Source organism: Siphateles boraxobius, unplaced genomic scaffold (assembly GCF_051911475.1).
Source record: "Siphateles boraxobius isolate OS27281-9 unplaced genomic scaffold, OSU_SipBor_1 12, whole genome shotgun sequence".
Lineage (NCBI taxonomy): Eukaryota > Metazoa > Chordata > Actinopteri > Cypriniformes > Leuciscidae > Siphateles > Siphateles boraxobius.
Window position 1 is genome coordinate 27,536,444 of NW_027508722.1, and position 14,278 is coordinate 27,550,721.

The 14,278-nt window shown below is 36.2% G+C and overlaps 1 protein-coding gene across 1 annotated transcript in view; it reads right to left on the reverse strand.

Moving 5' to 3' along the window:
* rspo1 (R-spondin 1) overlaps nucleotides 1–12,549 on the reverse strand; it is a 29,964-nt gene extending 17,415 nt beyond the window's left edge. Inside the window, exons 1-3 of the mRNA XM_077217185.1 lie at nucleotides 12,117–12,549; nucleotides 7,073–7,646; nucleotides 2,370–2,561 (exon numbers count right to left, since the gene is read on the reverse strand). Coding sequence (XP_077073300.1) covers nucleotides 2,370–2,561; nucleotides 7,073–7,169 — 289 coding nt within the window. The 5' untranslated portion in view covers nucleotides 7,170–7,646; nucleotides 12,117–12,549. The remainder of the gene's footprint in view (nucleotides 1–2,369; nucleotides 2,562–7,072; nucleotides 7,647–12,116) is intronic.
* Between the last annotated feature and the right edge of the window lie 1,729 nt (nucleotides 12,550–14,278).

The following is a 14,278-nucleotide window of genomic DNA, read 5'->3' on the forward strand; positions in this document are numbered from 1 at the left end:
AGCAGAGGTCTAACTGGTAAATGCTCCTCAGTTTAGGTAATTTCCCAATGTTTTAAAGTAATACAAAATGTAAAATCCTAAAGCTGCTTTATTTTCTGCTTTAAATCAGATTATAAATCCCTTTTTCCCCCATCAGTCTTCCAACTGACACAGATTTTAAGAATTTGGAATCAAGAAGGACTGCTAATAATTTTGCAAAACAGATTTAATTGTTAAACTACCGTGACATATGCGGAAATGTGCAAAAATAAGGTTCTTAAATTTCCTTTCGAATACCTGGGACATTCTCAGAGCAGCAGCACACGGATATCTCGGATATCTCTGAGTCCCGGCCAAAAGCAGTAGAGGGCCCAACAACATACTTGAGCCGTGTTTTTTGTTATAAACCTCTGCTCTCAATTACTACTTAAAATGCCTGACAACTAAATTAGTAAAGTTTGGAGCAAATTCTTTTGCACTCAAGCATTTACAAATGCACCCTTAATGCAAGACAAATGTTGTTAACAAGACATCATGGGGATTTGGAGACGAATCAAATGCACACAGCTGATTGAATAATTGCAGCGGGGCAGCCACTCAGAGGCCTGAGATGAAGGAGGGGTTCGCATGCACAGCCGTCTTTCAAAACACGACAAAAACCCTCCAAGTGAGAAAGAAACAAATACGTCGAGGGGAAATGTTGATAAGAGGTCTGGTGACGTTCTGAGCCATTTGGAGTCCACACCTGTGGATACGACACATTTCGGTCTCAATGTGTTGGTCATAAAATTACTTAGGCTAACTAGCAGACAGCTGCATGTGGTATTTCAAAGCAAATGTAAAGTATACAGTCAAGAAATGATGAATTAAATGCTCCAGAGGGTTGTGAAATAAAAACAGTGCTCCGCTAATTTCTCACTTCCATTGATGCTAACGTTTAAATTTAAGGTTATCTAGAATGAAAGTTTAAATCAGAACCATCTGAAGGGTATTAGGTGGAGTGATGCAAGAGTGTATCTTGGTAACTAAAGTATTTTCTTCCTATAACAAAATATAATGACTCCAAGCTGTGGTTCACACTAATTGGCTATCAAAACACGCTTGAAAGGGGAGCAAGACGTTCAATTTACAACTTGAAAAGCTTCGATAGGTTGAAGTTTGAAAGGGTTCAAATAATGCTATTAATTTCCTCCCACAACAGGAGTAAAGAGGTACCACCAATCAGTTTACGAGAGGTATTTCCTTGTTTATCTCCCCTGCTTTGCCTTTATCACAGTAAAAATGCTCACGCACATGATGGGAACAGGCCGCAGAGTCTCCGGCTGAAACCTAGAGAGTGCACTGTTAAAACAATGAGGCCGTTTAAAGGTAAGTTCTTATTATGGTTTTTGCGTTGGGTTTGCGTAGAAAGAATGAAAAAAATATGGCCAGAGTTGAACTATCATGACATCTGCATTTACAGCCTAAAATAATAACACAGACTTCCTAGGAGAAACAGACAAACAGCAGTGTATTATCAATGTTTTGCTTTGTATTTCATCCCCCAACCCTGTTTTTCACCCCCAGAGTAAGAGAAAACAGATCACTGGCTCCACATTTGGCATTCACGGGACAGATGCGCAAGTTTAATGTCATTGGTGGGTATACTAATGAATGTGGTGAACAATGTGATTGTTTTGTAATTGCATCATTTGTGCCATCTTCTTCCCAATAATGTTAAACCCCGTATAACTGACGTTAAAGCTTGTGCAAACAGAAAAGAAAGGTCATTTTATGACGCTGTGTTGATCAGAAAATTCATTTTAATTTTTCAAGAGGGGAGAGGGGGTAAGATGTGTCAGTGGGCAAGCTGTGTTACTCCTCAACCTAGCAAATTGCATTTTTTGTCATTTGATATTATATAAGCTTTATCTGCCTATGACTGATAGATGGACTATAGCAATTAATTTAATTTACGCTACTTTATGAAAATACATCTAAAGTGTATATATATTACAGATTTTTAAAATATTTTTGTCTCTTATCTTTTGTCTCTGCAAAAATTAGGTATAATATTGTGAAATGATTGTTTGTTATTATACAGTAGTTAACATTTGAAGTGGATCAAATAAGTTCATCAAAGTTGTCCTAAGACAAAACGGGTGTTGTTCAAAATTCATGTATAACTTAGATGAAACTAAGGTTTTGATCCACTTCAAATGTTGACTACTATATATATGTATTAAAATTTAATTTATTCCTGTGACCAGTCTTCAGCCATCCAGTCCTTAATGTCACATGATCCTACAGAAATCATTCTGATATGCTGACATAGCTTACCTCATTCTCCCTGTTTACTTATTTGCAGTTTTGACATTATACAAATATTCCAGCAGAGCCTGGAGACTCACGTGTGCATTTGTTCATATCCCGATTTCGAATGCCATAATATCCAACAGGACAGGCAGCGAGGCAAATGCCAATCTGACGGATATCATTCCGCTCCAGTAGGATGAAGAGTCGGGGTCGACATTTAAGACAGCCGTTGTACTCTGAGCAGTGTTCGCAGCCATTTGAGCATGATGGTGGTACTTCAGTGCTTACTGATGAAAGAAAGGCAGAGAAATAGGAGTGAGCATGATATTTGGCAGTGTTTTCTAACAGTGTAGAACACCCTTTGTAATCCAAAGTGCTTACAATTACTAGTTCCCAAGTAGTTAAGTGCCTTGCACAGGAGTAGACAGCTGGATTACAAAGTCAGATACTCTTCAGCCACCCCTACCTGGATTTAAACCTGCAGCCTTTGAATGAACAACCAAGGTCCTTTACTACGAGTTTACCATCACTCCTAAATATCAAGATAAATAAACGCATTATATATAGGATTGACAGATGGACAGACGGACGATTAGATATCGGACAGACAGACAGACGGATAGATCCAAAATACAACATGTGACAAGCTATGCTGTTCATTTGAGCAAAACTGTGTATGATAATACAAACTCGGTAGGTGTAATATAATTCATTTGAGAGAGCACTGTGAGAACAGGCGATTCATTGCCACACATCAGCATGAGGATTCTAAACAGCACTTCAGACTGCAGGGCTGTAAACATGGCACTGGTTCATCTTATTACACACAGTGTTCTGTGTTTGCAGCTCATTTATGCCAAGTACCCTTGTTCGTTTCACGCTGTTTATTTGCAACATTCATGTGGAAATCTTTCATTGGATGATGTTGCAGGGTATTTTTGAATTGGACGGTCAAAATTTGGGGACATCACGCCCAGATTTGTGATGGGTCAACTAGGGACAATGGGGCCTGAAACTTCAATCTTTTCTCGTTCTGTTTAGGTGCCCCAAACTGCTGACTCATGATGAAATAAAATCATCTACAGATATCTAAGAAAGCTCACTCATCCCTTGTGACTTTCATGCCTTGCTTTTAACGTCCAAAAATTTCAGTGTTTGAGGCCAAGAAGAAATAAACGATTACACTGAAAGCATGTCAGAGTGCACATCCTGTTCCTGGTAGTCAAAACCGCGGTCATCTGCTTTAATTTATGGGTATATGTGTGTAGCATCAGCTTTAAATATACACACTCAAAAGGCAATCAATCTCTATGCTGTTAAAATAACCGTCTAGCTGTAAATAAGCTGCACATACAGTAAGTGACGCAACCTAATGGATGAATAAATCCCTTAAATTTATCTTATTTTAAGGATGTTTATATATGTTTTTACTGGAAAACATGACAAACATACTTAATCATACAATCTCATCCATTAAGCAAAAAACAAAACAAAAAAAAACATCAATATTAAAATTATTTACTATTAATATTCGGTAGCAAGGACTCCCTGGTGGGTTCGGCTTAACAAGGACCACCAACCACCCAAAAAAGTCCATAAAAAGTTGCTTAGAAGTGGATAATTTTTCAGGCATATGGGTGTCCTTTATCCGATCGCTGCATTCCTCTCCACAGCTGAAATAAATAAAAAGGCCTCTCAGCAGGAACAACAAATATGAAACTAGCATTATAAATGATGAACGTGAAATGTTTCTTGAACGGGTCTATTGAGCGGTAGTTAGCCCGGACAAATATGCAGGAAGATTGGGTAGGTTCCATAACATGCACTACACACAAACCTTGCACACACTAAAAAAAGACAGGCTTTGCACTTCTAGACCGTGTTCTAATATGATGACTAGAATGTCTCCTTTGGATTCAAGCGAAAGATTACAAAATGTGCAAGGAATAAATAAGACCTTTTTATGACCAAACTCACAATGAGATCATCATACAACCTAAAATACCCTGAAATATCTAATTTCCTAACTCTAAAAGGCAATTTATTAGCAACGAATCTAAAATTTCCTTGAAATTGCTGAACATCACTAAACAAGCATGTTAATACATAATGGACTAATCCATGTGAAGTCACACACTGACTATGAATAGAATTGCAAACTTCTGCCTGCATTCTTATCAATGGTCATTCATAACAGATGAACTTGACAACAAACAACAACACAGTCAGTGAATAAAAATGTTCTGCACCTTTCAGTTGATTCTCGGACAACTGAATGTAGCCAGTTCAAGTGAAAGATGTTGCTTTATTAAAACTTTTACATTACCTTTTCATTGTTTATGCATTGGCTTCATGTTCATTTCTGGCTTATATCTTAAAACGAATGCACCTCCGATTACAGACACAGTGACATTTTCATCTTTTTTTAGATTCTGGGAATGATTCCTTCATTTTAACCGTTTAAATTATGTCTTAAAACATACATGGAAATATATCAAAAAGTAAGAAATTGTATGAAAGTAATCCAAATATTATTATTAATTATTTTGCACAATCTTTACCCAGAAGACATAGCCGTCTTCATTTTTTTAAGCACAAAATTGTCAGACTGTGCTGCTCACATTCACGTTTCCCCCGTGAAACCATAAAATGAGTGATTTTATCCAGCTGAATAACATTTTTCCCCTTTCATTATCCCTGAAATATCATTAGGTGGACTGTTTATATAAGCTGTTGCTGATGAGCTGTACTGTATTAAAGTTTTCCACTTTGAACATGTTCATGTGAAAAAGGCTTTAACCCTACAAGATGTGGCAGAACATTGGTTCACAATGACCTAAAATTCAGAGAGGGACCAAATAGAAACAGACTAGAATATTTCTTGGAAAGCAGAAAGCACTAATCATCATCACTGTTTTGAGGAACTACAATTCAATAAACAAGATATCATACACATTAATTGATTTCAAATTTGGCTGGCAAGCTGTTTAAAAATATTGAAATATTTTAAATAAAATTAATTGCATCAGACTTGCTTTCTTTTAGAGAATATTACCTGTTTTAAATTTATTTTTGCTTATTCCACTGGAAAATATATTTTCTCTTGTTTAAAGCATTAGTCTAGCTAAATTTAGTGAGTTTTATGCTTTAAGCAAGAAAAAAAATTGCTTGTAGGGTAAGAAAAAAAAAAACTTAAGTCAAGATATATTCCCAGAACACAAATCTTATTGCTTACACAATTTTAAAAGTGTTTTAAAATGAATGATTATTAATGAATGTTTAGACATTTTTCACTGGAAAACAGGGCAAAAATACTAAGAAAAATTATAGAGTAGGCAGAATAGCTGGATTAATGTACAGAGCGGTATTATAAATTATGTTAGTTTATAACGAACAAAAATAAACTCTTAAATGAAATGAAATATTAGTTGGTATAGCTAGCTAGTATATAGCTAGTATGGTTTGGATATATTTAGAGCAAAAAGAAAAAAAGCAGGAAAGTACCAACAGGCACTAAAGTGTGACTGCTGATCGATCACTTGTATAATAACAACTGTCAGAGGTGTTTGCTTTCATTTTGTTGATAGAACGCTAAAAATCTCCACTATCAAGAAGCACTGGTCAGATTAGCTTACAGTGAGGTCAAGAAGTCTTAACAGATAGTGAAGCATCCGCTGATTTATTCAACCAAGTTACACACTGTTTATTTATCCACAGATAGCTCTACATTCTCAACGGTGCTGAGTTTTAGTACATTTAGTGTTCATTTAGAACTTTCTAGTGCAACGTGATAGTCATAGTGATAGTTGTTTTGCTGCTAATAGTGAATGACAGGTGAATAAATGTAAATGCTTTAATACTTGTCTCTTACTGACAAAGTTAAATAAGAGCAGTCTAACCATTAGCAAATGCTATGCAGCTTTGTGTACAGCCACCGTGAATGTCTCTGCATTACCTACAACTCCCTCTAGAGGAGGCTGTACACTCCTCAACACTGCAAGCAATTGTCAATGTACATTCCCTCTGAATAATCTCACCCCTTCATTTAAAAGTCACATTATGATTAGAAATTGATCTGATTGTCAGGTTGATTTTTTTACATTATACCAAAGCTCAAAAGTACTTATTTGTTAGCAATATACAACACAAAAAGATAGGCCACTACTTTTTATAAACATAAATGTTCATTAAAATATGCACTAATCCTACGTCAGTGCTCTTACTAGAAGACATGCACACACATGAGAGAACTTATGTAATATTTCAAAGTGAGCTCCGCTGCAATGTGCAGGTTGATTTTTCATTATAGCCCCAAATTGTTCACTAATTGAGTATTTGATAGCATTATAATACACAAAAAAAGATAAGCCACTTAAATAAGTCACTTTGCATAAACATAAGCGTGTTCATTAAAATATGAAACAAAACATATTGCAATATTAGAAGTGAGTTATGCTGCAATGTGTGGGTTTTAAAACTAACTTTTCCATAAAAGAAATAAGTCATAAAGGTTAGAGTTGCTCTGCTCTTGTATCCAGGCAAAAACCTCTAATCAGTCAAATTTGACCACGCTTTGGAACATGACATGCTCATTTACAATTCAAAAAGCAGCAGAGCAGGTCCTAAACAAATAATACCGCACCAAAACTGGCTCGAAAAAATGACAAAAACATTCCGAGGAAGTCAGAAACACTCTAATGAACCACAGATATTAGGGACTGACAAAGAAATGAAATGTGAAACGCTGTTAACCCGAGCTACCTAATGATGAGAGAAAAAGACAGACATCAACACTCACTCCGTCTCTGTCTTCTTGCTTTGGAGGCCTTGAGGTTATCGCTGTGACCCATGGAGCTGAGGAAGACCACTGCCAGCACCACCAGTCCCAAATGCATAGTCTCTGCTGCCCAGTCACGCTGGGTCCCGCCTGCAGGCAGACAGATCACAGCTGAGGGCGCCCCTTTCACGCTGTGGCAGGTGGAACAGAGTCGACTACAGCCGGTCGCGGAGCCCTTGGCTGGAGGCCTCTGCAAGTCCGAACATGTTTGGAGAACAAACCCTAGCACTTTTAACACGATGAAGATGAGAATGATGAAGTCTGGGTGCGGAGAGCCAGGGTGAGATGAGATCTTGTGGACAACGCAAACTGCCCTTCAACCCATGAAGCCTGGGGAGAAACCGAGAAAAGGGAGAGAAGCTTGTGGCAGGAGCTTGCCAGGAGATCCTAACGTGAGTGAGCAACACAGCCCAGGAGCATGTGTCTTATTAGGGATGCTGGGAGGAGGAGGGTGAGTGCCGAAAAAAAAACAGAGAGATGGAGAAAGGTTCTGGACTCCTACGCGTGACAACGCATCCGTCAGTGCCAAGATCTGCTGCGGAGAGACAGAGAAAAGGGGGCGAGCGAGGGAAGGAGGGAGTTGGATGTGGGGAGGAGTGGGTGAATGGGGGGAGAAAAAGCACAATGAGACATGTATATAAAACCGTACTTTAAGTCAGAGTGTCAAAAGAAAGTCCAAATATTTTGCCAAGGGGAAGAGATGTAAGTTTTTTTTTTAAACTTTAAAAACCTACTTTTGCATTTTCTGTAAACTGTCATGAATTATTTTTTGGAATCAAGGAAAAAGCGACAGAAAGAAAATAGCCTCACGGAGGGCTTACATAACTGCACTCTTTCATCTCTATCACTGCTCTTTCTCAACAAAGTTCAGCATTTCTGCACTCCAAATTTGTTAAATTGATTCATGGAAGTCTGGTCTGGCACTATAAATGCAGACACAATAGTTTGTGAAACATAAGCCGAAACTGGTATTTTGTCCGTTTTAACCACACATTCCAGCTATGCTTGTTTTTTCCTTTGCCAGATAGATTCATGAGCAGGGAAAGCAAACAAAATGTTAATTTAAACTGCAATTTCCCATTAAGACGGACAAGAGCTGTGGATTCCGGACACTAAAGCTAAAACTGATTAGATCTGAAATAGGTCAGCGTGAAACAAATACCACAATAACCTATAGTCACTTCCAAAAGTGAGGAATGGAGGGGGGGGAAAAAACATGTTTACCCCATCTGTCAGAAAACAATAGGCAGGAAAAAAATTATCTCAAGCTAAGAAAGTGGTCACATTACGCCTCTCACTATGACAGATAGATATGTTTATAGAATTATTCTTAATCACATTCCAGCAGAAATGGATGAGCGTTCTGGATTTACGCAAGAGAGACATCATGCCTAGAAGTATCAGGAAAGCAGGGCCATATTTGGCCACAGGTCCTCTGGATCTTGTATCATGTTATTTGTTAATTCTTAGCATACCAAAAAGTGCTTTTAAATGCCAACAAAAACTCTACAGATATCTATATTTCATTTGAGCCATTCAACACGCCTGAAATATGAAAAGCTGCTTAGTCTATAAATTGAAATTTATGAACTAACATGCAAGACAAACATGATTTTTCCTCTGTTTGGTTTGAATTTGACTTCCAAAGCAACGGTGAAAATGCAGCGGGTGGAAAAGCCACTTTGTGCAAATATGTCAAGCAAATATAAAACATTATTAATAAGAAGTTTAATGTTTAATTGCAGCACGATATACATCACAAATAACAAGAAACATTTATTTCTCTTTGTTAAAGGGTTGTTAACAGGATCTTTTGGTTACAGCGATGTGGTAAAACTAAGTGACAGCAAACATTTATAAACCACATACACAGATGTGTTTAGTGGACATGATTTAAATAGGGGGGGGGGGGGGAGACAATATTTATCTTGCACATCAAGCATTAAACGATGATCTCTAGTCTAAAAGGAATAAGAAGAAATCTTCTGACAACCTCCTCTCTCTCCACCAAAAATTTGAGGACATCTTCTTTTCCCGAAGTTTATTTATCTTTGGCAATGAATAATTTTCCAATGTCTTTGACACTTTCTCTGTATTTATAACCCAGAGCCAAAACCTCCCAGTGCCTGCTGTTCATAGCGTTTGTCAGCAGTATTCATTTGGAGAGATATGTCAAGTCTGACGCACAGATATGCCATCGTCCTGGAAGCAGAAAGGGGATTTCTCCAGAAAATAAAAGATAGATGATGTTCGAGTTTTCAGAATTCAGATAAAATCGAAAAAAAAAAGGAACATTTTTGGATTTGATTTAGATTTTGTCAATCAAAACCAAAAAGAGAAATCTAATCAAACACTGTGTGTAAATCCTTCCTCTTTTAAACCAATAATGTTTATCTACATTTAAGTCGAATCCAAGCAAATCTACTGTTCCAAATAAGCTTCTGTGTGCAGCATGAGGGGCAGCATCTGACCGATTATGCCTTTGAGTTTTTCTTAGGACACTGTGACAGCTTTTCATGTCTTTGTTCTCTCATTCAGCTAAATAACAAACCAAAACTCTGTCTCATTCATAGTAAGAACTAAGAAGATTAAATTGTCTGTTGTGCAATTTCTTCTGATGTATGTATCAACTGCAAAGTGCAGCAATTAACTCTATATAGAATATATTGAATCCCAAACTTTTTCAGGTGGTAAAACAATTTTGAATTTCATTCAAGGTCGGCCACTGATCAATACTTTTGCTAGACTGCAATTTTGCTTTTATTTCAATGAAACTACTAATCTAGACTCATCTAATGTACCTAAATTATCTGAGAAGTTGGACTGGACTTTTATGTATGCTTTCTGTACATAAAATTAATTCAAATAATGAATCAGCTAAGTCATTGAGTATAAATTAGTCACTTTATTCAAAGTTAGTCTACAGAACTGGCCAAAAGATTGGAAACATTACTATGTTTAACATTAAAGCATGTTAGAAGACTGAAGGATCATGTGACACAGAAGATTGGAGTAATGATGCTGACAATTCAGCTTTGCATCACAGAAATGAAATATATTTTAAAGTATATTAAAATAAAACAAAACATTATTTTAAATTGTAATGCTATTTCACAATATTACTGTTTTTTCTGCATTTTTGATCAAATAAATGCAGTCTTGATAAGCATAAGAGACTTCATTCAAAAACATTAGAAATAGTAATGTTTCCAAACGGTTGACTGGTACTGTATGTATATAAATGATTATACAGCTTAATTATTATATTATAATAAATATAATATGTTTATAGAATTTATATAATGATAATAATATTAATAATGTATTATAATTTAATATATGAATTTTTTTCTATTTTTCTATCAGACAATCAACTAGCGGGCCACCTAGACTCCCTCAAGGACCACCGGTGGTCTCAGCTCTAGTCCATTTCAGTATATCAACAACTGTTTTTCTTTGCTTCTTTAAACTGCTTTTTTCTATCTTGTATGACGAAGGGCACAGTCCAGCCTATTCCACAGAACATGTGTTCAGGCACTTGTATTAGGCAGCAAGTTCAGGCGGAACCATGAAAAAGGTCAGAGCAGTAAACAGGCCATAAACAGAGTCTGTAATAAAGCAGAGAAAACAGAGTGGTTGTCTGTCTGGCCTGTTCTGGAACCATGGCCCAGACCCCCTGGAAATCCTCCACTCAAGAAACCCCAAAGAAATGAGGAAAGAGAGTTAAACGTTCAACATCCATCCCAAAAGGCTAACAATAAAAGCCTATGGACAAGACTCAAAACCAGAAACGGTGATGACCTGACAAAGAATTAGTGCTGTGTTTAAAATGTTTGATCGGAGTGTGTATTTGGCCCATAAAGTACTTTTTGGACTATTGTTTCAGTATATATGGCAGTCAAACATAAAACCACAAAAATAACCAATGACCATGCAATAACTATGAGTAAAGTATACAATAAATCTGATGTATTCAGTCAGCACAGCGATCCATGTGATTCAGCACACTAATGGGTGACCCTCTCTTTGCCCTCAACATCACACTCTCTCTTCACCCGAAGTGGATCTACGCCAGCACCCATGAGTCAGGACCACCGCAGCTTCATTGAAATATCTGTCTGAGGCAGTAAATGACGGTGTTAAATCTGTTTACTGGCACCAAGCGTGCAGCTGTCAGACTGCACCTGTCTTTATCTCTATACCGTCATCTCTCCCTCTGGACCGGTCCTCTCAACAACACTTAATTGTTTTACTGCAGAATGCTGGTGCCAGATTACCTAACACTGGGCAAGAGACAGAACAAGGGATGTTTAAAAACCATAAGATCTGGATTTTAGTAACTGTCAGGTCAAAACTTGGATATTCCTGATGAACTGTGTCTCGATTCTCAACCCTATTTGGCCCTCAATATTAAATCAAACCAGAACATTGATTAGCTAACTCAAAATTCTTATTGTGAGCATTTTAAAAAATTTTGGTCTAGAAACCTGAATTACCGAATAGTAATAATAATAATAATAATTATAATTATAATAATTATAATAATGATATAATAATAATTATAATCCTTTTATTAATTATAATATTTTAACTTTTTCAATATTTTATTCTATGTATAATAATAATAATAGAAGACATTTCAATGTTTATAATTTGTTATTATTATTTTGTTAATAATAGTATAATAAATAAAACTTTATAAAATTCTTGTAACACTAAATGGTAATAATTAACTTATAAAATAAAAAGATAATGATTAAAAACTTAAGTGTATATATATATAGCCTATACACAATATATTTGCCAAGCGTCATCATATAATCAAAGTAGACTAAACATTTCGACCGATAATCTAAAAATATATAAATATTAGGAGGTTAGTTAATAAAAATATCAATTTCAAGCTCTCTCTCATGAAACTGGATTTTATTCCGTGGCGATCTCAGACGTAAATGAATGTTTTGATACATTAGAAATAATGAAGTAAGCCGATCGTATAACCTACCTACTATGTATCGCGAGCGTCACATTGATCCACTGAGCGCGAGGCTCTTATGTGTCTGTAGCTAATATTGTCTTCTCCTCGCGCTGCTAGCAGACACCAGCGGCTGAGCAACAGATTGTCAAATATGATTATAATGGGACATGCACTTCTTGACTTGCTTTGACTTCGGTTAAAATGTCATGACAGTATACATCAGTGTCCCTGTGCGTAATCTGAGCAATTCTGGGCATGGGAGAATGGAAAAGAAACAAAAATAACTTTAAATAGAAAATCCCAAAGATAAATCCCCTAATTCCACTGAACTGCGCTTTTAATTGAGCTCATAGAGGCCTGGTTTATTTTGCGGTTCTCTGCCGTAATTCTGAAACAAGTCCCACATAAATCCACTTTTAAATCCCGGACAGCATCCAAGTCATTGCGGAGAGCTTCTACATCACGAAGTTTGCATCCAACTCCATCTACAGCAGTTTCGGCGGCGCTGAAGGTCCATCTGGCCCCACCCCTCAAAAACACACATTGAGAGACAAAAAACCTGTGATGGAATTGGGTTGGAATGTTGTTTATTTAGATGTTCACCTTATTGACAAACATCTATCAATAACCTCTATCTATCTGTAACAACAAAATAAAAAAAATAAAAAAAGCATCTGTAGAGATCTTCAAAGACCACTTTTAAACTGTTTGTTAATTATGATATTATTCATATTTAAAAGATAAATAAAATTGCAACAAGGAATGCTCCAAAACTTTTATTTAAAACTAGTTCATTCTTATATGTGGGTAATAATCATGTTTTTTATTTGTAACAATAAAAAAACTTAAACCTGCCATTGGTGACAATGTTTTCATGATAATCTATAAACCACAGACACTAAATGTTTTCCAGTGTTTTGCTGTATAAACACATTTTAAAGTGGCAGCAAAAAGGTGCCTTCTAAGCTGCTTTAGATTTATGAACAGGTTGTGTTCATTTATGAAAACTGATGGTCAGGATGTAAGTAATCCAGAGTCTGGATCTGGATTGCAGTCCATAAATTGGTGACCTCTATCTTCAAAGCAGGTAACAGGCAAGAAAAACAAGTACAAATGTAAGACATGCGTCCCTTGGGTTTAACTCATTAGAAAAAGTTAAGAAAAGACTTGTTTCTTAAAGCTGGTACGAAACGTTGTGATACATTTCTTCCCTATTGTTACATATAGCCTATCCGAGTGAAAACGGCTTCTCAAATGTATGATAAATTGGCCAACGCTACATAACAAAGAGAAGAACCGTTTCGACAGAAAACAACGCGATGTAGCATTTGGTTGAACAGCTGAACTTCTAATTGCACTCCTGAAAAATGTATTTATGTAAGGTGAAGTAAGTTAGTTAATCACCAGCACTGGTGTCTCTTCACTGCAATTCAGTGCCGCATTTGACAAAATGCGTGGAGGAGCTTCTTAAAGCCCCAGTAGTTTTAGTACAACTGGGCAGATCAGGATCATTTTGCTAATCTATAGTGCCAATTGTGGCTAGAAAAAACTAGTAGATCTATGCAGATGCAAGACTGTCTTCTGTAAGTGGCCACCTCTGTACTCGTAGGCCTACACTGTAAAAAAAAAAAAATCTGTCAAATTTACAGGGAAAAACTGGCAGCTGTGATTACCAGAGTTTTCCTGTTAAAAATACGGTAGCAACATTTTAGGTTTTACAGACTTTTAACCGTATATAATTTTACAGCAATAAACCGTATTTCATTATCTGATATAATGTTAATTTACTGATATTTTGAAGTATTAATATCTGTTTTGTTCCATTGTAATACACTGACAGCCAACAATCACAGCAGTAATTAGAGTCAAATGATCATTCAAAGCTCATCATAAGAAGCTCTTCCACATGAAAGTTAATACTAATATATAGAAGCTGCACAGTGTCATTCACACAAACATTAAACACCATCATGGTAACATGTTGAAATTTAAAAAATGCAATTAGCATTAATTTTACAACATTATATGTAACATAAAACCCTAATGTGCATAACTGATTAGAAAAAAAAGAAAATTAAAAAAAGAAAATTATGAAGAAACAGTTATTTTAAAAAAAACATTAAATGTGAAGTGTCATGCAGGGAATTGTGGGAATGTCAATTTAAATTTTTTCACTGTAAATTATACAA